We start from the raw sequence: 23,859 nt of genomic DNA on the forward strand, positions 1-23,859 counted from the left end.
CTCAGGATTTCTTCTTAAAAATTAAAATAAAACCACACCTTTATTATTTATCTTGTGTGTTGTGGGGTACACCACAGCTCAAGTGTGGAGGTCAGAGGGCTGAATGCAGGAGTCAGTTCTTTCTTCACATGATATGAGTTCCCAGATTGGAACTCAGATCATCACGTTTAGCCGCAAGCACCTTTGCCAGTGAGACATCTTGTCAGATCTTGCTCAGGGTTTTTCCTGCTCTGAGCAAGAGTGTAAAGCTGGTGACATGGCCCTGTGGCCACATTTGTAACTACAGAGCCACATGTGGAAGAAGGTGGGTCTGCCCTTTTTGGGGTCAGCATGACATCCTCTCTGTTCCTTCACTTGGTGGGGCTGTGACTTTTTTTTCCAAGCAGAAGCTCTGGGCCAAGCAGCAAGAGAGAAACACCCCTCAAATGTGTGGTAGCTCAGCTGGTCCCAACAGAATCAAATAAAAGGTTCCAGAGCCAGAGGGTGGAGGAGGAGGACTGTGGTACCAGAAAACTCATTCCCAAAGAGAAAAGGGCAGGGTTTGGTTTACACCACTGACATGAACAGAGCCACAAAATATAATAATATAAAAGAAATTACGTTTCAACAGCAGCTATAAAAGAATCAGGTAACAGTTGGACACAAAGATCCAGACTGTATGATTCTTTTATATCAAATGAAAAGATCCAGACTGTATCAGTGAAAACCAAACAGCTACAAATAAAACCTCATCCTTCATGGTGATGGAGGAGCTATTTTTCTATTATAATGAAAGTGATAAAACAAAATTGTTCCGAATATTCAAAAACTTATACATACATAATTTGTATCAGTCAGTAAGTCAGTCAATCATCTGTCTGTAACAACTAAAAAAATTAAAACCAGGCAGGTTTGTCATTTTAGCATATTAATTTTCTTACTTTTTTAATTTTTTAAAAGACAAGGTCTCATTGAGCATAAAGGAATACACCTTTAATCCCAGCACTAGGGAGGCAGAGGCAGGCTGATCTCAGTGAGTTTGAGAGTAGCCTGGTCTACAGAATGAGTTCCAGGCCAGCCAGGGCTACATAGTGAGACCCAGTCTGCAAAACACAAACAAACAAACGAAAAACCAAGATCTCATATGTAGCTTTGGCTGTCCTCTCCAATGCTGGGGTTAAAGGCACATGATGCCATCACGTCTAGACCTTTTTCTTATCCTTTCTGTCCCTGCTGCCTTCTCTCCCACCTCCAGACTGGGGCCTGTGTGACTGTGTGTGTACATGTATGCATGCGTGCACTTGTGCTTGCAGATGTAAACGTGCACATGGAGTTCAGAAGGCCAACCCCAGGTATGATACCATTCCCAGGGAACCGGCTGCCTTTTTGAAAACATGCGTTGTGACAGCACACCTGTGGAGTTGGTCAAAGCCAATCGAGGGGGTCCTTTCTCACTCTATACCATGAAGGTTTCAGGACTTGAATGGACAGACTTGGCAGCAAGTGCCTTTACCTGCTGAGCCTTCTTGCTGGCCCCTGGCTACCCTGTTTCTTGAGATAGAGTCTCTCACTGTTGGCCAGTGAACCCCAGGGAGTCTCCTGTCTCTGCCTCTGCTACCCTGAGATTACTAAGGCATTCTTCCCCCTTTGTTTTACATGAGCCTTTGTTTTCATGTCCCCAGCCCTTCTCCCTTAAACTACTCTCTGTTGTAGCTTGTTTGTTTGGATAGAGTGAAGTCAGCCAGCTTTCCTGGCTGCTGGCTTTCTTGCCTCCAGAGAGGGAGCAGTTGGGTATTATTCAGATAGCATTTATCCACTACCTCTTGTGTGTTCAGAATGAGCTGGGCAGGGGGGTGGCAAAAACCAAGTGTTCTCTGAGACAGGCTGCTTTCCCCTCCCAAGTGAGCCTTCCCTCCTGCGCAGGGCCCTCTGTGTTCCCGCACAAACTGGAGTCTGTACCCACGGGAGGGGTGTGGGAGAACCAGGGCCACTGGGCAGAATTGTCAGCGGCCTTCCCGCGGCTGTTTCCCTCCCTACCCAGACAACTCAGCTGCTCTCATCTTCCAAAAGTGTCAGTTCCTGAGGTGTTAACTAGAGGCTGATATCTCTCCCAGGGGCAATTAGCACACTTGCATTTTGAAGAATAATACTTTTTTTTTTTTTTTTGGTGGTGGTGGGATGAAACTGTCTGAGGCAAGGGTTCCATCACTGAGCCCTCCCTTCTCTTCAGCAACACCATCAGGCTTGGGATAATATTTTATACTGTGTGTGTGTGTGTGTGTGTGTGTGTGTGTGTACACACATGTGACTGTGTTGGTAAGTCAGGAAGAAAGCTCCACCATGCTGCTGCACCCCCTGAACCCCAGTTCACCCATCTGGAATGATGCTTTTCTGCTCTCTCCATCTTCCTGGTAGATGGCTGTCTCTTCTCAGGACTCCCTACACTCTATGCTTACTGTGCAAAGCCCCCAACCTCACCTGGACGCTGGGAATTAAGCCAGAGAGACCCTCCCCCCAGGATGCTCTGCCCTCTGGGCCCTGAGGGCAGGAAGCTGAGCTCAGCACCCTGGAGCCCCGAATTCCTAGGGTCAGAGCAAGCCTCCTCTTCAATTCAAGTGGGCTCTGAGCAACCAGGGCAGCCTGGGAGACTAGCAGCTGCCAGCACAGAGCAAGCAAAGCTGCAGTGAGGGGAAAACCACTGTGAGGGTGCTGTCTGGTTCTTTAAGATAATTCAAACAGTGGCTGGATTATTTCAGAACCAGAGGGAATTCTACTCTGGCTTCCATGAAGCAGCCTCTGGCGAGGGGCTGTTTCTATAACAATTATCCACCCATAATAAACAAGGGGAGCTTGCCAGTGTCATGAAGCAGTGGCATTAAAGGTTCTGCTAGACTGGTAGAAGGCTATGCCCTTGCATCAGGGGCAGGCTTGCTGGACCTGACTCTAGCCCTATCTCTCTGTAGCTTTGTTGCCCACCCTCAGGAGTATCTTTCCAGCCCTGTATTTCCCATGCTATGCGAGAAGGTCCTCGTAAGCCCCGACTCTCTGCAAGGACCACCTCCTCCCTCTGATCCAGAGTGCTGTCTCTGCCAGCTCAGCAAATCCACAGGAATAAGGCGCTCTGCACCTTCTATGCCGTGGATTGGCAACACTTTGAAAATGCTTCCCCTTTCTCTGAATTCATGAGCATCGTGAAATCCCTCTGAATTCACACATTCACCTCCCCTCCTGTTTCTGCCACAGGTCTCGGGGAGCATGCTCAGGTGGTGTTTGGTGGGGAAGCCACGCTCTGGCCCCAGATGGAGTGGGCTGCACACAGGAGATGAATAGAGGCTGTGAGCAGAAAATTGCACAGGCCAATTATAGCAGGCTAGGTCTTCTCAGAGGAGCGTCTCAATTTTGATTCAATTCCCAGAACAACAAATATGCCAGTGTTTAAACACAGTCCCAGCCAAAGCCACACTACTGGCCCCCGGGTGGTCAGGCTCTCAGGTGGGGGAGGATAGGGGGGTCTTAAATGCTGGGACATGCTTCTCAATGGTGGCAAGTGCTTCATTTCAAATGTTGTTTCTCTCTTGGGAAAACCTCTAATTCTGAGGCCTCTTGGCCCCTCTGTCTTCCTTCCTCATTGTTCCCTTGTTCTATTAAGAGTATTTCCTTTTCCTTTTTTTTAAATCCAGTTTTTCTGAGATGTCTTACAGATTTTTCTGGATCACTAATTCAGGCTTCCTATTTTTGTCTGATTTGGGGGATTTTGTGTTGTTTTTAGATGTGACACCTAACATGCTCACCAAGTTAACTCTGTACACAGCACAATTCAGAACCGTTTCCATATAGGAGACCAAGTGTTACTGGATTGAGGAAGCCCCTAGTTGGGAGAAGCAACACTAAGCTTCCCAGGGTCACACCACAGCTCTCTGGTCCTCCTAGTGCCACCACCTTAGACTAGTCACCAAAGGCCCAGATCCTCCACTAAGCTATAAAATGAGGACACTGAGTTGCTCACCTCCGAGCCTCAGGTCAATCCTGCAGGGAGAACGTAGCAAAGGCTTCCTGCTTCCCTATGCCACAAGGACTTTCTGGCAGCCCTATGGGGTGTGTGTTTTAAATTGTTTCTTTAGGAAATGAAATGGGGTGTCACTCCAAGGCTAGGCACCACTGAGGAGATCAATAAATACTTCCCGAAGCAAGGGTCTACCCTCCACTGCCTAGTCCCCATCTGTGAGACAGCTGCTGGCAGGAGGGGTACAACTGTGCCAGCCAGTGCCATTTGGCATCTGAAAAACAAGCTGGAAGCTTGGATCACATTCTATTCAAATTAGTGCAAAAGAGAGACTAAATTCAGACACTCCCTAGAGGTACATGTATGACAGAGCCAAACCATGACCACATAGGCCTGACAGATAGGGTAGGAGGGACCAGATGGAATGCAACATCAGAATGGAGTCAGTCATACCATCTGGGAATGCTGGTACCATGCACCTTGCTGTAATCAGGATAAATCTCACAAACTATAGGGTCCCCGATAATGTCAGCTCCTGAGCATATTCCCAGGGGTGGCTTAGTAACTTGAAGCACCCAGTAAATGACATAAGTAATTGAAGACTTGTGGGTCAGAGACCCACCTCCAGAAAGGACTATGCTAACCCACTGAGTACTGGGGCTTTGGGGACCTCAGAAGACCCCAGCACTACACGGTAGGGAGTCTCAGTTCTATGGACATGACATGTATGAGAGGGATTCCACTGTATTGTTCTGCTCTTTGCTCAGAGGCCCGTGAGCCTCCCCACTATACCTGCCCAAGTCTATGCTGAAACCCAGCCTTCTGGAAAGGACCCGATGACGTTTGTCCCCACTGTCACCTTGACTGGATTTGGAGTCACCTAGGAAACATGGCTGCGGATGTATCCGTGGGAGTTTTCTATCAAGGCTTAACTGAAGAGGGAAGGCCCACCCTAAATGTAGGCAGTTCTATCCGCAGGCCAGGGTTCCAAGTTGATAAAAACACTGGGCACTACCGGAATTCTTTTGCTCCTTGACTACAGACACAGCATGACCAGTCACGTCACATTTCTACCCACCTTGCCTTCCCCACCAAGACGGACTGCACACCTTCAAACCATGAGACGAAAGACCCCCTTTTCCTTTTGTAAGTTGCCTTTGTCAGATTTTAATGTAGTCACGGCCACAAGACAGCACATGTTGGCCTGAACAATCAAATATACTATATCCATGTTTAGCTAGTTGAGCATTGTTAGGTGCATACACAGTGCTGGGCCTCCACCCTCCACCCACAGGACTCTACCTCTCACACTGAAGCTCCACACTTTGTCACATCAACTAGCCCACCCTCAGCACCAGCAACTGCCATTCCCCTTCCCATCTTCCTCTATTTGCCAGCTCTAGCTACCCCTCTTTAGAGGAATCCCCCAGTGTTTGTCATGGTGTGACTGAGTTTCTGTCACCCAGCATCATAACCTCAAGCTTCATTCATGTGGTAGGCTGGGTCACAATGGCGTTCCTTTAGGAGGCCGCATGAAGCGGATGGTGTCTGTAGCACATTGTACTTAGCCACTTGTCCGGTAGGCACTTGGGTGGTATCCTCCTTCAGCCACTGTGGACACTGCTGCCAGGTATGTGTGTACTGGCTGGTTTTGTGTCAACTTGACACAAGCTGGAGTTATCACAAAGAAAGGAGCCTCAGTTGAGAAAATGCCTCCATGAGATCCAGCTATAAGGCATTTTTTCAACTACTGATCAAGGGGGGAGGGCCCACTCCATTGTGGGTGGTGCCATCCCTGGGCTGATAGACCTGGGTTCTATAAGAAAGCAGGCTGAGAAAGGCAAGGGCAGCAATCCAGTAAGTAACATCCCTCCATGGCCTCTGCATCAGCTCCTGTTTCCTGACCTGCTTGGGTTCCAGTCCTGACTTCCTTTGGTGATGAACAGCAATGTGGAAGTGTAAGCTGAATAAACACTTTTCTCCCCATCTTACTTCTTGGTCATGATGTTTTGTGTAGGAATAGAAACCCTGACTAAGACAATGTGTGTGTGCAGTATCTGTGTGATCACTGCTTTTCACCCTTGATCTTTCACATAAATAAATGGCTATAAACACCCATCATCTAGAAATGCTCAGGCTGGAGAGATGGCTCAGCGGTTAAGAGCACTGACTACTCTTCCAGAGATCCTGAGTTCAATTCCCAGCAACCACATGGTGGCTCACAACCATCTGTAATGAGATCTGACGCCCTCTTCTGGTGTGTCTGAAGACAGTGACAGCATACTCACATACATAAAATAAGTAAATCTTTTTTAAAAAATGCTCGATAATTCAGTAATTCTACAGACAAATCTGGAGAATCTGCCTCCCTCATCCCTACAGCAGCCACATTCTGTATTCTTGCTAGCAGTGCACAGTGGTCTGGTTTCCCACATCCTCACCAACACTGGGAATTTTCTGCTGCCTTAGGATAGCCACCCTGATAGGTTTGACATGGTGACATCCTTGTTAGTCCTGCTCCCTCTACTTTGTTCTATCTTCCTTTTCAGTATCGAACACATGGTGTCATTTGTGCCAGCTGGTTTTTATGTCAACTTGACACAAGCTAGAGTCATCAGAGAGGAGGGAGTCTCAACTGAGAAAATGTCTCTGTAAAGATCAGACTATGGGCAAACCTGTAGGGCATTTTCCTAGTGACTGATGTGGGAGGGACCAACTCACCATGAGTGGTACCATCCCTGCGCTGGAGGTCCTGTATGCTATAAGAAAGCAGTCTGAACAAGCCGTATGGAGCAAGCCAGTAAGCAGCATCCCTCTGTGGCCTCTGTATCATCTCTTACCTCCAGGTTCCTGGCCTGTTTGAGTTCCTGTCCTGACTTTCTTTGATGATGAACAGTGATTTGGAAGTGTAAGCCACAGAAACTCTTTTCTCCCCAGCTTGCTTGGTCATGGTGTTTCATCACAGCAACAGTGACCCTAGCTAAGACTCCCTTTCTTATTTACCAGCTTGCTCATGCTTTACTGTAAATTTCTCACCTGCGCTAAATGAGAGCTAAAGGGACGTTTGGATGCTTTGCTCATTACTGTTTTCTAAGGGCCTGAAACAGTACAGGCACACAGTAAACACCTAAGGGTGTTATGAATGACTGAATGAATTAATGAATGGCTAGAAAGAGTCTTGTTATGAGTGCATTTTGGAAGAAGACACAGCTAGCTTTAAGTCCTGGCTCCAGTAATCACTCCTTGGGGTCTTTGGGCATGTGACCTTTCTCTGAGCCTCAACTATTCCATCTGTCACGAGAACAAAATCCTCTAAGTCCCCTGTTGGGCTTCTGTGAGGAAGATGGGCATTCACTCCTTGGATGTGACCATCTATTGTCATCATTAGGCATTCTGGTGTGTGTGTGTGTGTGTGTGTGTGTGTGTGTGTGCACAGTTAGCACAGAACTATGTTGGGGTTGTGATAAAGTTTTTCAGAGTAAAACTTCCTATGCGGGGGTTCAGACTGACACTTCAAACAAGCTCCAGGAGGGTGGGAGTGGGTCAGGCTGTCTTCGAGGATGCTACTAGTGGGGGCGTCCCGATAGGCAAACTGCTCTGGGACCTGGTGGGTGCCAGAAGCTTCCTCCTGCTGCCACTTGTGTCTGTGTGGGAGGCCGGGAGATAGCTGTGACGGGGGGGGGGGGGGGGGGGGAGCTGTTTGACAGAGCCGCAGCAGCGTGGGAGGTGACCAACAACACACTGAGGAAGTGTGGCCATCCAGGTCCCCCAGGAATGTCGCTAAGGCAGCCGAGAGTAAGCCAGAGACAGATGGTAGGGTACTCAGGCAGCCACCTGTCCCAGCACCAGCCACCCACTCCACAGTGCACTCACTAGCCTGTGAAAGGGGCCCTCAGGCAAAGCTGTTTGCAGCAAGAATCCAAGCTGCAGGCGATGGAGACATCCAGCATGGCAAGGCAGATGGCAGCCTGCGGTGACACAGGCTGCCAGCCAGGGAGGCAGGTGCTGAGGTGCTGGGCTCAGCAGTCACAGGCAGTTCGATGGGGAGGGGGGGAATGTCCATGATTCTCCCCTTTATCTTCAGGCTGTGAGGCCCAGGTGGGGGACAGCTCTGGCTGCGGATGACCCCATTGGAGTACCACTCACCAAGCTGGATAGGCTCAAACGAAAGGCACTTCCCTATCTTCACTTTCCCTAGTCCCAGATTTCTCTTACAGCCAATTAATAAACAGGAGAGTAAGTGAGGGATGTGGGTGTACCCCAGCTTCAGTGGGCTGGTGGGTCCCCCTAGTCAGGATCACCAGTGAGAAGATTGGGAAGCAGATCAGAGGCATGTTGCTGGGGAGAGAGGCTGTGACGTGGTCAGAGCAGGCACTTTCCTTTGCAAATTCCCCTTTGGATCAAAAAGCATTTCTTATTGTGGGAGCCTTAGCGTGCACCAGCCGGTGCAGGCTCTGCCTGGGTCTAATCAGGATTGTTGCACAAGAGACTGCCGGGGCAGGAAGAGTGCTCTAATTGTATTAATCAGCTTTCAATTGCTTACAAATTGCTGTTCGCCCCTTCTTAGCTCATCCCCTGGGATAACAAAGCTGGCAGCTCCAGCTTCCACCTGTTAGAGGCTGGGGGGCCGGTTCTGAGCACGCAGGGGGATCTAGATTCTAATTAACCTTTCTATTGATGGCAGGACAACTTTCGGTGAATCATGGCTTTCTTTTGTTGTTGTTCTGTTTGGTTTTTGTTTTTTAATGGATGGGGAAGAAAAGCTAAACAGTCAATGAATTTTCGGTTTGCTACCTTCCGTCTCATGTTTGGAGCCTCCAGTGGGATCTCTTCCAACTCCAAATGACATACCGATAGAGATCTGTGAGAGATGGAACTGAAGGCCACCAGCAGGGGTGGGACTGTAGCCAGGCTCGCCTGCCCAGCATGTGATGAAGGGGATTAAGTGTGTGATGTCACACCCAGAAATGGTTCAGGCGAGCATCTGTGGCACACGGAGCCATCCTTTGTCTTTCATCCCTGCCACCATCCTCAAGAGATAATTGGTCTCCCACCTTGGGGAGCAGAGCCAGGGGATGCTGGGGAGATGGCACAGAGAGGGTCTAATGTCCTTAGGTCCTGACCCATTTCTAATGGCTACAGAGAATTACAGGTGCCACGCCTGAGAGGTAGAGTGTCTGTCACAGGTAAAAGCTCCCAGCAGAGATGGGGATGTGAGAGGTTTTCCTATTGTTTCCGGGTCAGCCCTGGTCTACTAGGTTTGGCACATCAGAAGACTAATGATGGGGGTGGGGGTTGGGGGGGAACTTGGGCCTGAGAAAACTACCATGGAAGTGGGCAGGGTAGGGACAATGCAGGGGACATTAACTCACAAGAAACATGGAAACTTCCTGAATGTGCATGCCAGGTTTCAGAGGGAAACAGAGAGCCATTCAATGTCTTGAAAAGATGAACAATGATTTGGGAAACAGCCTGGAGAACAGATTGCATGGGCTGAGGCAGGAGGGTTGAAAGTTAGAGGCAAACACTCCAGGGGAAGGCTGTAGAACCTGCCAGAAAGGGAAGGGCTGGAATGGGAGAAAAGGGCAGCAGCTAGGAGAGAGATAGGGAAAGAGGGGTGGGGCGGGGGGGGGGGAGACCTTGCCCGATGCTCAGACGAGAGAAGTTAGTTGGCTTCTCTGGAACATAACTGGGAATCACATGAAGTTAAAGATGGCCCAAGAGAAACTCTCTTCTCTTTTCTCAAGGATAACTGAGTAGCTAGTAGAGAATTGTTCCTAACAGCAAAGGAGCAGAGACCCTGAAATCATGGGAGAAAACAGACAAGAGGGAGGTTTCAGGGGAGAGTGTCCAGAGCAGAATAGAGACAGGTGGGACAAACACACCTGCACACATTGGCTCAGTCTCAGAATCAGGACTTTGAATCAAAGCAGCTGTCATGGAAAATGAACTCAGGTCGCTGCACTGGGAGGCAGATGTGTCATGACCACATGCTTGACTTGGGCACTGGATAGTTCCTATCAGTTCTATTATGACTCTTTAGAAACAAATGTCTGTAGACATTGTTTGTAAGATGGAGTCTTGCTATGTTCAGGAAAAGCCTTAGCTTCTAGACTGAAGCAATCCTCCTGTGTCAGCCTTCTGAGTGGCTAGAAATATGGATGCATGCCGTCATGACCATCTTCCACGCGCAGATGTCAAGGTTCCTATCATTTTTTTTTTAATCTTGAACTATGCATTGAGAATGGGTATGCACACATGGGCACAAGTGCCTGCAGGAGCCTGGGTTACCAAAGGTTGTGAACTGGGCTGCAGAGGTGATCAGCCATTAAGAGCACTGGCTGCTCTTCCAGAGGACCTAGGTTCAACTCCCAGCACCCACATGGCAGCTCACAACTGTCTGTAACTCAAAGATCTGACATCCTTGTACAGACATACATCCAGGCAAAACACCAATGCACATTAAATGAAAGTGAATGAATGAGTGAACAAATGAGTGAATGAGTAAATAAATATTGTTAATTGCTCATCCTGGGTTCTGGGAACTGAACTTGGGTTCTCTGCAAAAGCAACCCATGCACACTCTTAACCAATGAGCCATCTTTCTAATCCCAGTGTATTTATTTTTTAATGTGTGTATTCATGTATGTATGTATGTATGTATGTATGCATGCATGTATGTATATTGTGGGCATTGAACCCACAACTATGAATGAGCTGTTATTAAGTATCTACCACTGGAACTACATCTCCAGCCTTAAGTCTCTCTTCCTTTTGGCTGTTCATGCACATATATTGATGTAAAAACTAGCAAAGTACTTAAGTCAGACATTAAAATCTGTATCATGGGTGAAAAGCTTGAAGATTTTCCAGGATGGAGAGAAACAGGAAAGAAGCAGAAGATGAGCTGAAAGTAGTGGTGGGCATAAGGCAAGAAATCAAAAATATAACTGAGATGCTTCTCTAGGTCAAGTACCCAAATACAAAAGTGCTCGTGTGTGTGTGTGTGTGTGTGTGTGTGTGTGTGTGTGTGTGTGTGTGTGTGTATGACTATGAATGGACAAGGAGGTCAGAGGTCAACATTAGGTGTCTTCCTCTATTGATATCTACCTTGATTTTTTTAAAAAAAGATTTATTTATTATATATATTTTATATATATATATATATATATATATATATATGAGCACACTGTCATTGTCTTCAGACACACCAGAAGAGGGCATCAGATCCCATTCTAGATGGTTGTGAGTCACCAAGCAGTTGCTGGGACTTGAACCCAGGACCTCTGGGTGAGCAGGTCAGTGCTCTTAACCGCTGAGCCCTCTCTGCCGCCCATCCACCTTGATTTTTAACACAGTCTCTCCTTGAACCTGGAGCTCACTGACTGCCAGGCCAACTGACCAGTGAGCTCTAGGAATCTTCTTATCGCTGTCCCCCAGCACTGGAATTAAAGCAGGCAACACCCCTAGCTTCTTACATATATGCTGGGGATCTGAACCCAGGCCCTTGGGCTTGTGTAGCAAGCTCAAGTTAACCACTGAGCCATCCCCCCAGTCCTGGTAGGTAAAAACTTTAATTGCCAAATACAGTAAAGCGTCAACTGGCTACTGAGGCAGAGTGAACACACCACTGCCACAGCCTTCTGGAGAGCACGTTCACACTGATTTTCATCGTTTCCTCTTCCTACACATGGGACAGCCTGGTCTTCCTCAGCTTGCTATCTGTCGCGTCCTTGGACTGTTGCCTCTACCTCCCTTCCTGGGGGCATCCCACTAAGTGCACAGGGGCCAGGTCGGTGCCCTTTTTGTTTCTCCAAATCTTGCACACATGGCAGAGTTTGTCCACTTGTCAACTAGAAGACCAGTTTGCCAGGGCTCAGGGGCACTGGAGACCTGTGAGGGAGGCCGGGATATACAGTCAGTTAGTTACGTGTGTGACCCACGTGCTTGGGAGGCCAAGGCAGGAGAATCTCATGTGCTGGCTGAAAGGCGACTGGAAGTACCAACCAGGAAAAGTTTGAAAAGTCTATGTATGGATAAGGCAACCACTGTGGCTACCTTTGGGGACCGCCAGGCCCACTGCTGTAGGAATGAGTAGGGTTCGGCTGAACTTTACAGATCATTAGTAATACTTCAATAATGCTTTTCATTCAGATCCTTTCCCATTTTGCCTGTACTTTCCCCTGCTTATTCGGTGTGGCTTCTATCTTTTCTTCACCAACTGTTTCTTCTAGCGAGCTGTGTTCCAGCCGTGTAGATCCCTCTCATCCCTGGAGCCATCTCTCTGGGCCTAGGAATCCACTGTGATCTGTATCTACACTGCAGGCAGGGCCCTGGGTGGTGGTGGACTCTTGGCTTCCCACCCTTCAAGGGTATATCGTTATGGAAACCATTTAAATGGTGGAGGCAGCAGGATAGATGCTCCAGGTTATCCTTAATCCCAGCCACATAGGATATTCAAAGCTAGCCTGGGCTAGCCTGGGCTACATGAGATACTGCTTCAAAACACCCAACCCAAAAAAACCAAACCAAAACAATAATGTCTTAAATTGGAGGAATCTGCTTGACAGAATCTCCACAGTGGTTTTTGGTTACACTGTGGAATAACTTAGAATAGGATGTTAGTTTAAAACACTGTTTCAACAGACTAGAGGGGAGAACAAACAGACCAAACCAAGGAGGTTGGAAGTACTAACACAAATGTTAGTAGTGGTTCTTTCTAGAGAGTCAGGATATGATTTTGTGTTTTTCTTTATATACTCTGTGTACTGGCAGCATCCCGAAATTACCCAATGACTCGTTATTTTAAAATAATAAAATACATCTTATTTTTTTGAGACAGGGCTTTATAAAGTCTAGTCTGGCCTTCAATTCTGATCCCCCTGCCCCTCTGCCTCTTAAGTGCTGGGATCACAGGCCTGTGCCATCACCATAACTAGTGCATGCGTCTCTCTCTCTCTCTCTCTCTCTCTCTCTCTGTGTGTGTGTGTGTGTGTATAGACACATATGAAAACTTGTAAGGCTACTAAGATAACTTGGACACCCCGAACAATATTAAAAACAGAATAAATCACTACTGTAGCCTACAAGTCAGTTACCACAGCAGCCAGAATATTCCGTAAAAGAGGTTAGAACATGCCACTCTGAAGTAATCGAGACCCACCAGTTTTTCTGACTAGAGCAGCTCAAGGCTCTGCAATGGTGTACCAAGCTACCACAGTCTGACCTCTTCATCTTTAACCTTGACCCAGTTCCTGGTCCCTTGGTCTCCCCACTCAACACACATCTACCCTCGGGGCTTTTGTACACAAGCATCTCCCCCGACCCTCTGCAATATGCTCCCTCCATAGCCAAGGAATAGACCTCAGTTCTTTGCTCAAATGTCCTTTTATCGGCGGTCCCCTCCCTGGCTGCTGTAAAGAATAAGGACCACTGTTTCCAGCATCTCTTCCCCCATTTCCTTGGATCACATTTTCCCCATCTGAGGTTACAAGGTGTACTTTCTTGTGTTTATGGCTCCCTCCTCTCCAGTCCACGTTTTCATTATAAGAGCTGTCTAACCTGGCCCATTAGAAGATGCTTAATAAAATGCCCAAGTGAATGAATGGATTACGTTGTAAACTCAAAATTTGGCAGACTGAGATTCACATTGCCGCTCACGTGCGTCAGACAGACAGTAACACCCAGCTGCCCGCTCTGGAACATTCGGCACATATCCGACCCACTTGAGAGAAATGACTTGCAATTACAGCCAGGGCTGATGGAAGTTAGCCAGGAGTAGACAGAGTTGAGTGCCCTGGGGGAAGCGGCACAAGAGCGTCCATCAGCAACCCAAGTTCTTCTGTCACGACCTGCTTTCTGATGTGGGGCACAACTCCAAATTCCTCTCAGAGTCTTCACATCAGCTATGCTCAGTGCTTAAAACATGGCTCATTAAATGTCCTTTCTATCTCTTTGTTACGATTAGATATTTCTTGAAGAGATAAAAAAGGCATTAGGAAACCCATCGCCCTGCCCCCATCCCCTGCCCAAGCCCACAGCGGGATGCAGCATATGGGCAGAGCACCCACAGAGGATGAGCCATGTTCACCTTCACGACCCTGTCTGAGTGCAGCAAGCTCCACGAGTCGGTGCCTGGAGCCAGAGGGAACCTTTCTGATCTCGCTAAGCTTTATCTGCTCCTAAAGACTCAAGGACAAGCTGACTGCACAATTTGGGGTCTCCCAGTCTTTGCCTCAGGAAAGATAAGAAAATTCGTCCGAAGCTTTTTCAGACTTTCCTGAAAATGGGACGTTCTAGAGATTAGAATTGGCTGGTAGAGGCCCTCCCTAAGTCTGGGAACTCAGGACTTTTAAGGAGTGTGCTGGTGAATCGGACGCCGGCCCTTTCTTCCCATCCACTTTCTTTCGTTTGCTGCAACTTGACCAGTTCACATGTGAGCAGTACCTTATCCTGAGACATCTCCTCACCAGACACTATGTAGAAAAATTTCTTTCTTGCTTATCTGAGTTTTCTCTTTCTCTTTTGATTCTCTACCCCTCCACACACACACCCCCAGCTATCCTGGAACTCACCCTGTTGACCTGGCTGGCCTCAAACTCACTAAGATCAGCCTGCCTGTGCCTCCCAGTGCTGGGATTAAAGGGGTGCACCACCACCACCCAGCTACTTATCTGTACCTAAAAAGGGGTCCTTTGATGACTAGAGAGACCTCAGTTAAAGCGTGGGCTGCGAAGAAGGAGCAGCCTCTAACACTTACATAGCATGAGGCAGGCAGCGGGCGGTAAGCTTGCTACACCCCAGTCCCCAGCCATTCCATGAAAGGCCATCATTATCACCATGTGGAGACAAGGGCCCTCCAAGCAGGTCTAAATGATACTTCAAGGCCCTGCCTCTGTCTTTCAGACACACGGCAATGACATATGGAAATATCTTAAAAGCAACATGTAAGCTTGACTGTATTTAAAACCAAGATGTATACCCCAGTAGACCAGAGGTTCAAAGTACTTACTCTTAACGCACAAACACACCACACACAACATACACACAACACACATGCAACACACATACAACACACAACAGACACACAACACATACACACAACAGACACACAACACACACCACATACAACATACATAACACACACATACAACATACACAACACACATAACACATACAACACACATAACACACACATACAACATACACAACACACTCACAACATACACATAATGCACATACAACACATGCACAACACACACAACATACACATAATGCACACACAACACACACACGCACGCAATCTTGCTATGTAGTCTAAGCTAGCCTCCATCTTTCGATCCTCCCGCCTCCTCCTGAGAGGTAGGATTACAGGTGTGTGTCAATGCGCCTTTGCTACTTGCTATTTTGAGCATCCAAATGTGCTGCCTATGGAGCTCAGCGCCCAGCAGTAGGTGGAGACAGCTGGGAGATTAGTCCTCCTATAGATGAGAACTTAAAGCATTCCACGGGAGGTGGGGGACCACAGACTAGACTAGACAGCCAAGTCGCTAAAAATGAAGCTAGAGAGAGAGAGAGAGAGAGAGGCTTTCGCACCTGGAGAGAAGGACACAAAGAGCAGGACCCGGTCCCGAGGCAGGAGTATGTGAGAGAAAGAATGCTTGAGGAGAGTACAGGAAAGTGGGCAGCTGCACACAGGGCTGGGGTGTGTTCCCAGACTCACCACACACCCAGGATGCCTGGCTCTGCCCTGAGGAACCCAAGACCCAGTGAAAGGTATCGACAAAGAATCTAGGAGTGCAGACAATGGATGGCCTGGGGAGTTTTAAAACATATGATGCCCAGGAGGACGATGAGATGGCATGGGATGGAGTTTTCCAGAATAGAAAGCCTTGTATGAAAAGCTCCAGGCAGAGTAACTAAAAGCAAGACCATCTCTGGACAGCTAATGACTCCCTCTGCCCTGCTGCTCTGGTTACCCGCTCCGCCTCCTCCGAAACTGTCTGCCATGGCCTGCTCTGGTTTCATCCCAGCCTTAGGCAGAGGGGAAAACTCAGGGGTGAGGAGAAGCAGTTCTAGGCTCTACCACCCCAGGGGCTTTATTAACCCCCAAGAATTATTTACTCCCCCCCCAGAAAGGGACCAAATTGGACCCACAGAACACTGGCACTAGGAAGGACTCTCGGTGGCAGCATCATGACAGGCTATGACTTTACTCAATGGCCAACCCACCTCCCTCACTGTAAGCTCAGTATACACAGGTTATCTAGCCTTAGGTGTTTCCCCACCAGGCAAAGGGAGAGGTGACACCCACCAGAGGGACATAGCAAAGGGGAAATGAATGGCAGATGTAAGGACTCTGTCATAGTGCCACATGCTCAGAAGAGCTCATCTTTACAGCAGCAAGGGGACAGGCAGGCCAGGAGGTTTTTCTTTCCACCCTTCCTCCCTGGGGAGTCCTCCTTGGGCCCTTTCCTCTGGACCGTCCCTCTGGAGAAGTTCCCATCAGCACCCCAATGCCAGTGGGCATGACTCCACCCTGGTCCATCCACCCTGCCCCACCCAAGCCCAAGTCACTGCAGAATCCCTACCTCTCTCTGCTCACTGCAGATCTTACACAGCCACAGGGGCCGCTTCTGGCCAGGGGACGCCTCGATCCCACACTTGGTGCAGACTTTCTACAAGAGAGAGGATACAAGAGTGTCAATATTTTGGCTGCTTTCTCCTAGGCTGTGGAGCTAGGGTGGTGGGCTCCGAGGGATACTGTGGTACCTTTTGAGAGGATTTCTGCTTTGAGTTAAGGACAGGTCTCCCAAAGCACAGCTAATCTAGGAACCTTTGGATGTCTTTGCAATCTAGTTGCCCCAGCTGTGGATCGCCATGTTACAGATTACACATCCTCTAAGTCTGTCCTGTAAGGACCACAGCAAAATCAGCTAACGGAGGTGGGGGGTGGGGAGGATATTAGCTAGAGATCTCCACAGCACCAGCGTGTTCAGCAGCAAAGAACTGGAAATCCCCCAAATGCCTAATACCTGGGGAGGATCCAAGAAAACAACAGATGAAGACACTGCCTTCCAACAGAGGACTGTGGCTACCTGCAGATGTGGGCGGGAAATATGGTCCTCTCCCAAAGAAAGTACACACTTGCTTAGGAGCAGGCCAGAACCTCCCACATGTGCCTGACAGGTTAGGGGCCATGGGGAGACACATGAATAGCAGCTTGGTACCACATTTCTCATGCAAGGATTCCAGGACCTTCTCAGTTAGGTGGCCAGCCCACTGCACGGGTCGGGAGTGAAGGGTGTGGAAAGACCTGAGACCTTGTCCAGGGTCTGAGGCAAGGGACATGAGGAGGCAATGGTCCTGTAGCATCTGCTGTCGATGTTCCCTTCTGGACATAAATAGCCAGACCACGGACTCCAGTGTTTCTCCTTCTACTCAATTGTTTAAGTTCTTAACATCTAAACAGATCCTTTGCTTTCCTGAGAGGCACAGCAACAAGCAATGGCGGGGAAGGCTAGGATAAACACCAGGAAGCAGAGGTGGATTTGTTGGGGTTGAGATTGGTTCCTAGCCTACCAGGGGCATGTGACTGAAAAATGGTGGCTTTTCCTGATGCATCTGTCCCTACAGGAAAGGATGGAACTGTTGTTTGGCCTCTGCTGCAGGCTGCCAACCGAGCAAGAGACACATCTCTCCATGGAGAGAGAAATGTCACCAACTTGGCTTCCCCAGGCGTGTGTCACCAGCCTGATCAGGCTGCAGAGCCTCTGCTGCACAGGAATGGCGGGAGCCGGCACACTCAGAAGGGAAGTGATGATGCATTCCAGTGTGGGCACGGATTGGCCTCCGTCCAAAGTCACGGTCCCAGTGGAATCTGCTCTAAGGCCCTGTCTCTGAGATTGGCAGGAAGGTCTCTTCTCAGGTTCCAGGCAGCACAGGGGTTACTTAACTGGCTCTCCAGAAAGTGCTAGGTTTGCAGTGTTTGTCGTCAAGCATGCAAGGAGGGTCCTCTCAGAGCTGCCCATTGCTCCTTGGAGGTACTCCCTGGAGGCGCTCCCTAAGGGTATTCTTAGCTCTCTGGACCTTTCGAAGGGAGAGGCAGCTACCAAAGTGTTAGCCCTGCCTTTGGACCATTTACAGGCTGGGGATAGTGAGCCTCCCCAGGGATTGGCAGCTCATCTAGATTTTAGGCCACCATCTCTAGTGTGGTCTTCAGAGACCCAGAGGCTCCTACTGCCTTCTTTATGCTTTGCCCTGTAACACAGAGTTCTCTGCCCTTCCCAGGGCTGTTGAACGAGACCATGTTCTTGAAAATCAGGTGGGATGAAAATACCATTGGTCACCATTCATGGAACAATCATGTGTGCCGGGTACACCAGCAACAGCATGTGAAGGAGGTGCATGATGTGACATGATTCCTGTGAAGAACACGGAGTGATAGAGACTCTGAGATCCTGTAGACGGCTCAGCTTGAGAGCCACCAAGTGGAGTCGCCTTCCAGAGCTTAGCAGAATAATCGAGCCCTTTCCCCCAGGTGCCTCGTACAACCCACAACAATGGAGGGCTGGTTCTGTTCCAGCAGGGACCTAGGATATGGCTGAAGACTCTAAGTAGCTGGCCAGTGACACCGCTCAGACTGATTCTGAGAGCTGGGTCCACTGGGGCACACACATGCCCCAACACTGCTTCTTGGCCAGTCTGGTTCTGTCCTAAGCTCTCTCTCAGCCTAGCAGCCTGCAAACTGCCCGGCAGCCCAATGGTCACTGTCTGTAGGGAGAGGGGACAGTGTAGCATCAGGCCCTATCTGGGTCAGATCAGTTTGATGTGATGAAAAGACCATAGTTCCTGACTGAAGCTATAGGAGCTGCCTTCTGTAGTAATGGAGGCCTGAAAGGCTGACAGATGGCAGCCTTCTAGAATATACCCATGTGACAGAGGACAGAGCTTGGGCTGCTTCCTCCTCTTTTGAAGGGTCCAACCCCATCGTATGTGACTGCCTCTAACTCCAGTCATTTTCCAAAGACCACACCTCCAAGTACCCTACTGGGCATGGCATCAGAATATAGGTTTAGGGGACACAAATACTTGGTCCATAGTGGCCCCCACCATGGGTCTCTCTGCTGTTCCATGGTGGGAGGCCTTGGTGTCACTTGGAGTCAACCATGCTCCATTCTATACCACACAGAACTCAGCTACCAACCTGATGTCCTTGTAACCCTGATGGTTCCTGCAGTCAGTTGGTCATGATGCTGGGACACAGGCTTGGACTGGGGCAATGCCTGGCATTGTCTTATTAGCAGTGCCTGTTGCATCCTCCTCTAAAAGCCTATGAGATTCTCCTTGGGCTCTACATCAGTCTGGGTAATCATTTAAAGTGAGACTAGGGACCAGGGAAGGGGCTCAGTGATAGAATATTTGCTCAGCAAAATGTGCCCATCCTTGTGATCACTGGGTATGTGATGCCTTTGGAACAGAGCACAGGTTGTTGGATGAGACACATGGACAGGCAGGGCCAGGTGGTATTGTGACCTCATGATGTGTTGGGGCTTTCCCAGGAGTCACCACGCCAAAGTTGAGGGTGGCTCAGCTGCACCGAGTGGTGTGTGTGTGGCAGGGGTGGGGGTAGAGTTAAATGAGATTTAAAAAAAAATTTTTTTGACACTTCTTTACTCTGCGTGGAGGTCAAGGGACAACTTTGGTCACAGGACAACTTTACCTTCTATGGTGTGGGGTTCAGGGACTGAACTCAAGGTCATCAGGCTTAGAAGCAAGTGTCTTTACTGACTGAGTTATCTAACTGGCCCCTGGGTTTTGAAGGGTGAGGCACACATGTCTTGTTAAACCATCTGATGGCTGGTACATCCGTGCTGTGGGGCCAGGGGTGAGGAGGATGGGAGGAAACAAGGAAAAAGCTCACAAAAACTGTCCTGTCCCCCACTCAGACAGATGTGGCATGCAGTCACTCTCCATAGGTGAGGCTGAAGATGGTAGGTGTGCTCCAGTCTGGTGTAGGAGGAAAGAGAGGCAGATGGCCCATCCACGCTGGGGTGTTGAATCCCCGCGTCTCCACAGCAGAGAACTCAGTGCTGCCTGCTCCCTAGGTTCAAACCGGGACTGTGGGTATTCCCGGATCTACTTCAGGTGGAAAGGGTGACAGTGAGCAGCTTCTTGGAGTTTCTCTCCCTGACCTTTGGCCTTTCAGAGTTTTCTGTAGGGGATCAGAAAGGTGGCGGGATGGGACCCACTCACCCATGTGCACACAGCCCTATGGCCCTGCCAAGCCACAGACACCAGTGATCAAAGCTACAGAGAGTCCTAGCACCATTCAGCCATATTCACATGTTTGGAGCATGCCTGGCCGTCAGGGAGCCGGGTATTCCCCAGAGCCTGGGGCTACGGCAAGATAACATGCCTCACTTCAAATAGTACAGAATCGCTGCTCTATTAAATCTCAGATCAAGAGGAAAATAATGAGACATTTCCATTTCCCTTTATGAGTTTGGTCTTTGTTTCCAGATTCTAATACAGAAAATTAAGCAGCCAGCATTTAACAGGAATGAATAGAAGAAAGGTTGTGCATGAAAGAGCAAGCCAGCCTCTCCATCTGGCAAGAAGAACCTAGGCCTGGGGAAGCCATTGGCTTCCTGCCCAGATGGGCTTCCCATGAGCAGAATTACCTTCTGCAATGGGACACTGGCTTTTGGGGTTCTCACGGCCCGAGTACCTGGCAGCCTGAAAAAGCATCTGAGCACTAATGAAATCACTCTGGACTTAGGTTGAGAAGTGACAACCCTCTAAGCCTCCAGACTGTGTGCCCGGTATCGCTGTTCTCAACCCATCTGTTCGACCCTTTGCAGATGTGTGGTCCAGCCCCGAGAACCCGGTCAGTAGAGCACAGGCCAGAAGCAGATGGTGCCCTTCACGCTTCCTGTAACCTTTACTTTTTTCCTCTCAAGGTCAGTGGCAATAGACAACCCTCACCTTGTGAGGATCAAGGGAGGTTATTCCCACAATGTATGAGGGTGCCCTTTGCCAGCACATCTTTATCACTGAATAACACAAATTCCTTTAGTACTATCCCAACCCAGCAGGCACCCTGATCCTTTCTTACCCCCATTCAATAATTCCTCCATAGGAACCCCAAGCAGCTTTTGAGCATATAAACTCCCCTGTCACCTTTGTGTGAGCCACAGTCACCACCATGCCTTAGCCTACACCAAGGGCCCACCCTGTGTCCCCTATACCAGCCAGGCACCCAATTAGTTCATGACATACAGCCTACTGAACTGTACGGATGCCATCTCTCCTACTTCTGCCAGCCTAAGAGATTTCAGAGGCTTCCTGTTGCCTCTGGGTGAAGACCACCCTGTTTTGCATGGTGAAGGGGGTTCAGGATGGACCCCCTCACCCTCACTGGCCTCTGCTCTTATCCGTCTCCACTCTACAGTTCAGCCACATTGGCTTTCCACTAGAGCCTAGTCCTTGTTTCACCCTCTGTCCCTGGCTCTTACTGTGCTACAGCCTTGCCTGCGATGCGTCTGACCACACGGTGTTCCTCACGGGCCTAGATGTCCTTTAGACTTCTTCAAGGCAGGCTGCTCTTGCCTTACCCAGTAGCACCTTCCATTGCAGGCTCTTGCCTCTTCCTCTTATCTGTCCAGGTTGTTTTTGTCCTCTGATGCATGTGATGGACCACTGCCACTGTCCCCACCAGGCTGTCAGACGGGGCAGAGGCCATGTTTGTTACCAGCTTTCCTCTTCCTGGTGCCCGTTATGATTATCTTCAGAAAGCACGGAGGGAGAAAGGGGAGCCCCCTCTAGGACTATAACCAAGAAGATAAGATGTTCTCCCTTAGAATGTGCCAAAGTGCTTGAAGGCAACACACAGAGGCACACACTTAGCATGAGCCAGGTCTGTGAATTAGGTACATGCCAAGTGGTTCTGATGAGTGGGATGCTGGGAGGTTAGACTGGGAAAAGGTGTAGATAATGTGGGGTCCCCAGACGTGATGGTTTGTATATGCTTGGCCCAGGGACTGGCACTATTAGGAGGTGTAGAGTTGTTGGAGTAGGTGTGTCATTGTGGGTGTGGGATTAAGACTCTCACGCTAGCTGCCTGGATTCAGTCTTCTACTAGCGGCCTTCAGGTGAAGATGTAGAACTCTCAGCTCTGCCTGCACCATGCCTGCCTGGATGCTGCCATGCATACTTTGATGATAATAGATTGATCCTTCGAACCTGTAAGCCAGCCCCAATTAAATATTGTCCTTATAAGATTTGCCTTGGTCATGGTGTCTGTTCACAGCAGTAAAACCCTAACTAAGACACTAGAGGTGGTCCCACTACTGGCTGGGGGGGGGGGTGGGGGGGGCGCTTATTCTTAAGGAATGAGACATGAGGCCAGCAGGGCAGGCCTCAGGAATGACATAACACATCCTTTGCTAAAGGAAGGCTACAGAGATGTCCATCTTACCCTCATATGAGCATCCCCAGGGTTCATCCTGTCAGTTACCTGTGTAATATCTGTTTTAAGGCTGGATCCAGTGTCCCCCAAAATGTTCCCATAATACTCACTTCATTTATGCTCAGGATGCCAAGGCCCTTCTCTGACCACAGCCAAGAGCCACTGAATCTGATATAAAGGCCCTCAAGGGGCAGGCACAGAAGCTCAATTGGCAGAGTTTACCCAGCACTCAAGAGCCCTGGGCTCCATCCCCAGCACTGCATAATCCAGGGGGACTGGTCCACTCCCATAATCCTAGCACTTGGCAAACTAGGCAGGGAATTGGGGACTTAGGAGCATCTTCAACTATATTGTAAGACAACTCAGGCCATATGAGACCCTGTCTCAAAAATAAATGTATACATTAAAAGGCTCTTAAAGCCTAGAAGATCAAAACCCAGGTGCCTGCCTAGGGCTAGGTTCCCATGAGTTCTCAATAGGCTCCCTGCCACGCCAATCCCACCCCCTCTGGACCCTTCACCTAGCTGCTTCAGAAGCTGCTAGAGGGGGCTTACAGGAAAGGACACTGTCTTGAGAGCAGGCCTGCCATCTCTCAGGACAGCCATCTGCAGCAAATGGCCACACACACCTAGAAGAACCCTGGAGCTTCTCAGGACTGTCATTCCCCACCTGGAGATCCATGCTCTGTCAGCCCAAGAGGGAAGGTCACCTTTAGAAACTGCACCAGCTGGCCCCAGCAACCAAACTGTGCTGCATTAGGGACGATAACAATAGCTGTGCACTTACTTATTTTTAATTTTAGAGATAAGATCTTGCTTGGTTGCCCAGGCTGTACCCGAGTTCCTCCCGTGTCAGCCTCAAGAGCAGCTGGGACTTCAAGTACAAACGACTGAGAATAGTTATGGAAAAGCATCTGGTGCCCTCCATATACAGTTACTATTACTGTAAAGATGCTGATTTAGGCTAAGATGACCCGAGTTCTATACTCCCAGACCCCACATGGTGGAGAGAACCAATCCCTGAAAGTTGTTCTCTAACTCCACCTCCCATGTGGTACAAGTGTACACTCACTTATACAAGCACCCAAGCACACAATGCTACAGAACGGGTCATAGTCATTTCCCAAGAGATCCAATGCCTTGAAGCTGATGGAGGAGACTTTCTCCATAGGAGCTACGCTGCAGGTGACACTGATAGAGGGGCTGTCCGTCCCTGACAGCGAAGCCGGGAAGTGCAGCGGCTGGGCTGCACAATATGGCCTCATACACAGCATGGTCTATCTCAGCACAAGCATAGGCTATGTGAGGCAGGAACCCCCGAGTGTCCACGTATCCCACATGCTGTGCCTGACGCTTGAAAGCAAAGCCACACAGGAAGACAAAATTTTTTTCCCTACATTGTGCTGTAG

General features: G+C 49.1%; 1 protein-coding gene across 2 annotated transcripts in view; it reads right to left on the reverse strand.

Moving 5' to 3' along the window:
- RPH3AL (rabphilin 3A like (without C2 domains)) overlaps positions 1-23,859 on the reverse strand; it is a 129,376-nt gene that overhangs the window by 32,644 nt on the left and 72,873 nt on the right. For both annotated transcript variants that reach the window (XM_080924120.1, XM_080924121.1), the window contains exon 5: positions 16,573-16,659. In XM_080924120.1, the coding sequence (XP_080780246.1) occupies positions 16,573-16,659 (87 nt within the window). The remainder of the gene's footprint in view (positions 1-16,572; positions 16,660-23,859) is intronic.

The sequence above is a fragment of the Micromys minutus genome (assembly GCF_963924665.1).
Source record: "Micromys minutus genome assembly, chromosome: 10".
Lineage (NCBI taxonomy): Eukaryota > Metazoa > Chordata > Mammalia > Rodentia > Muridae > Micromys > Micromys minutus.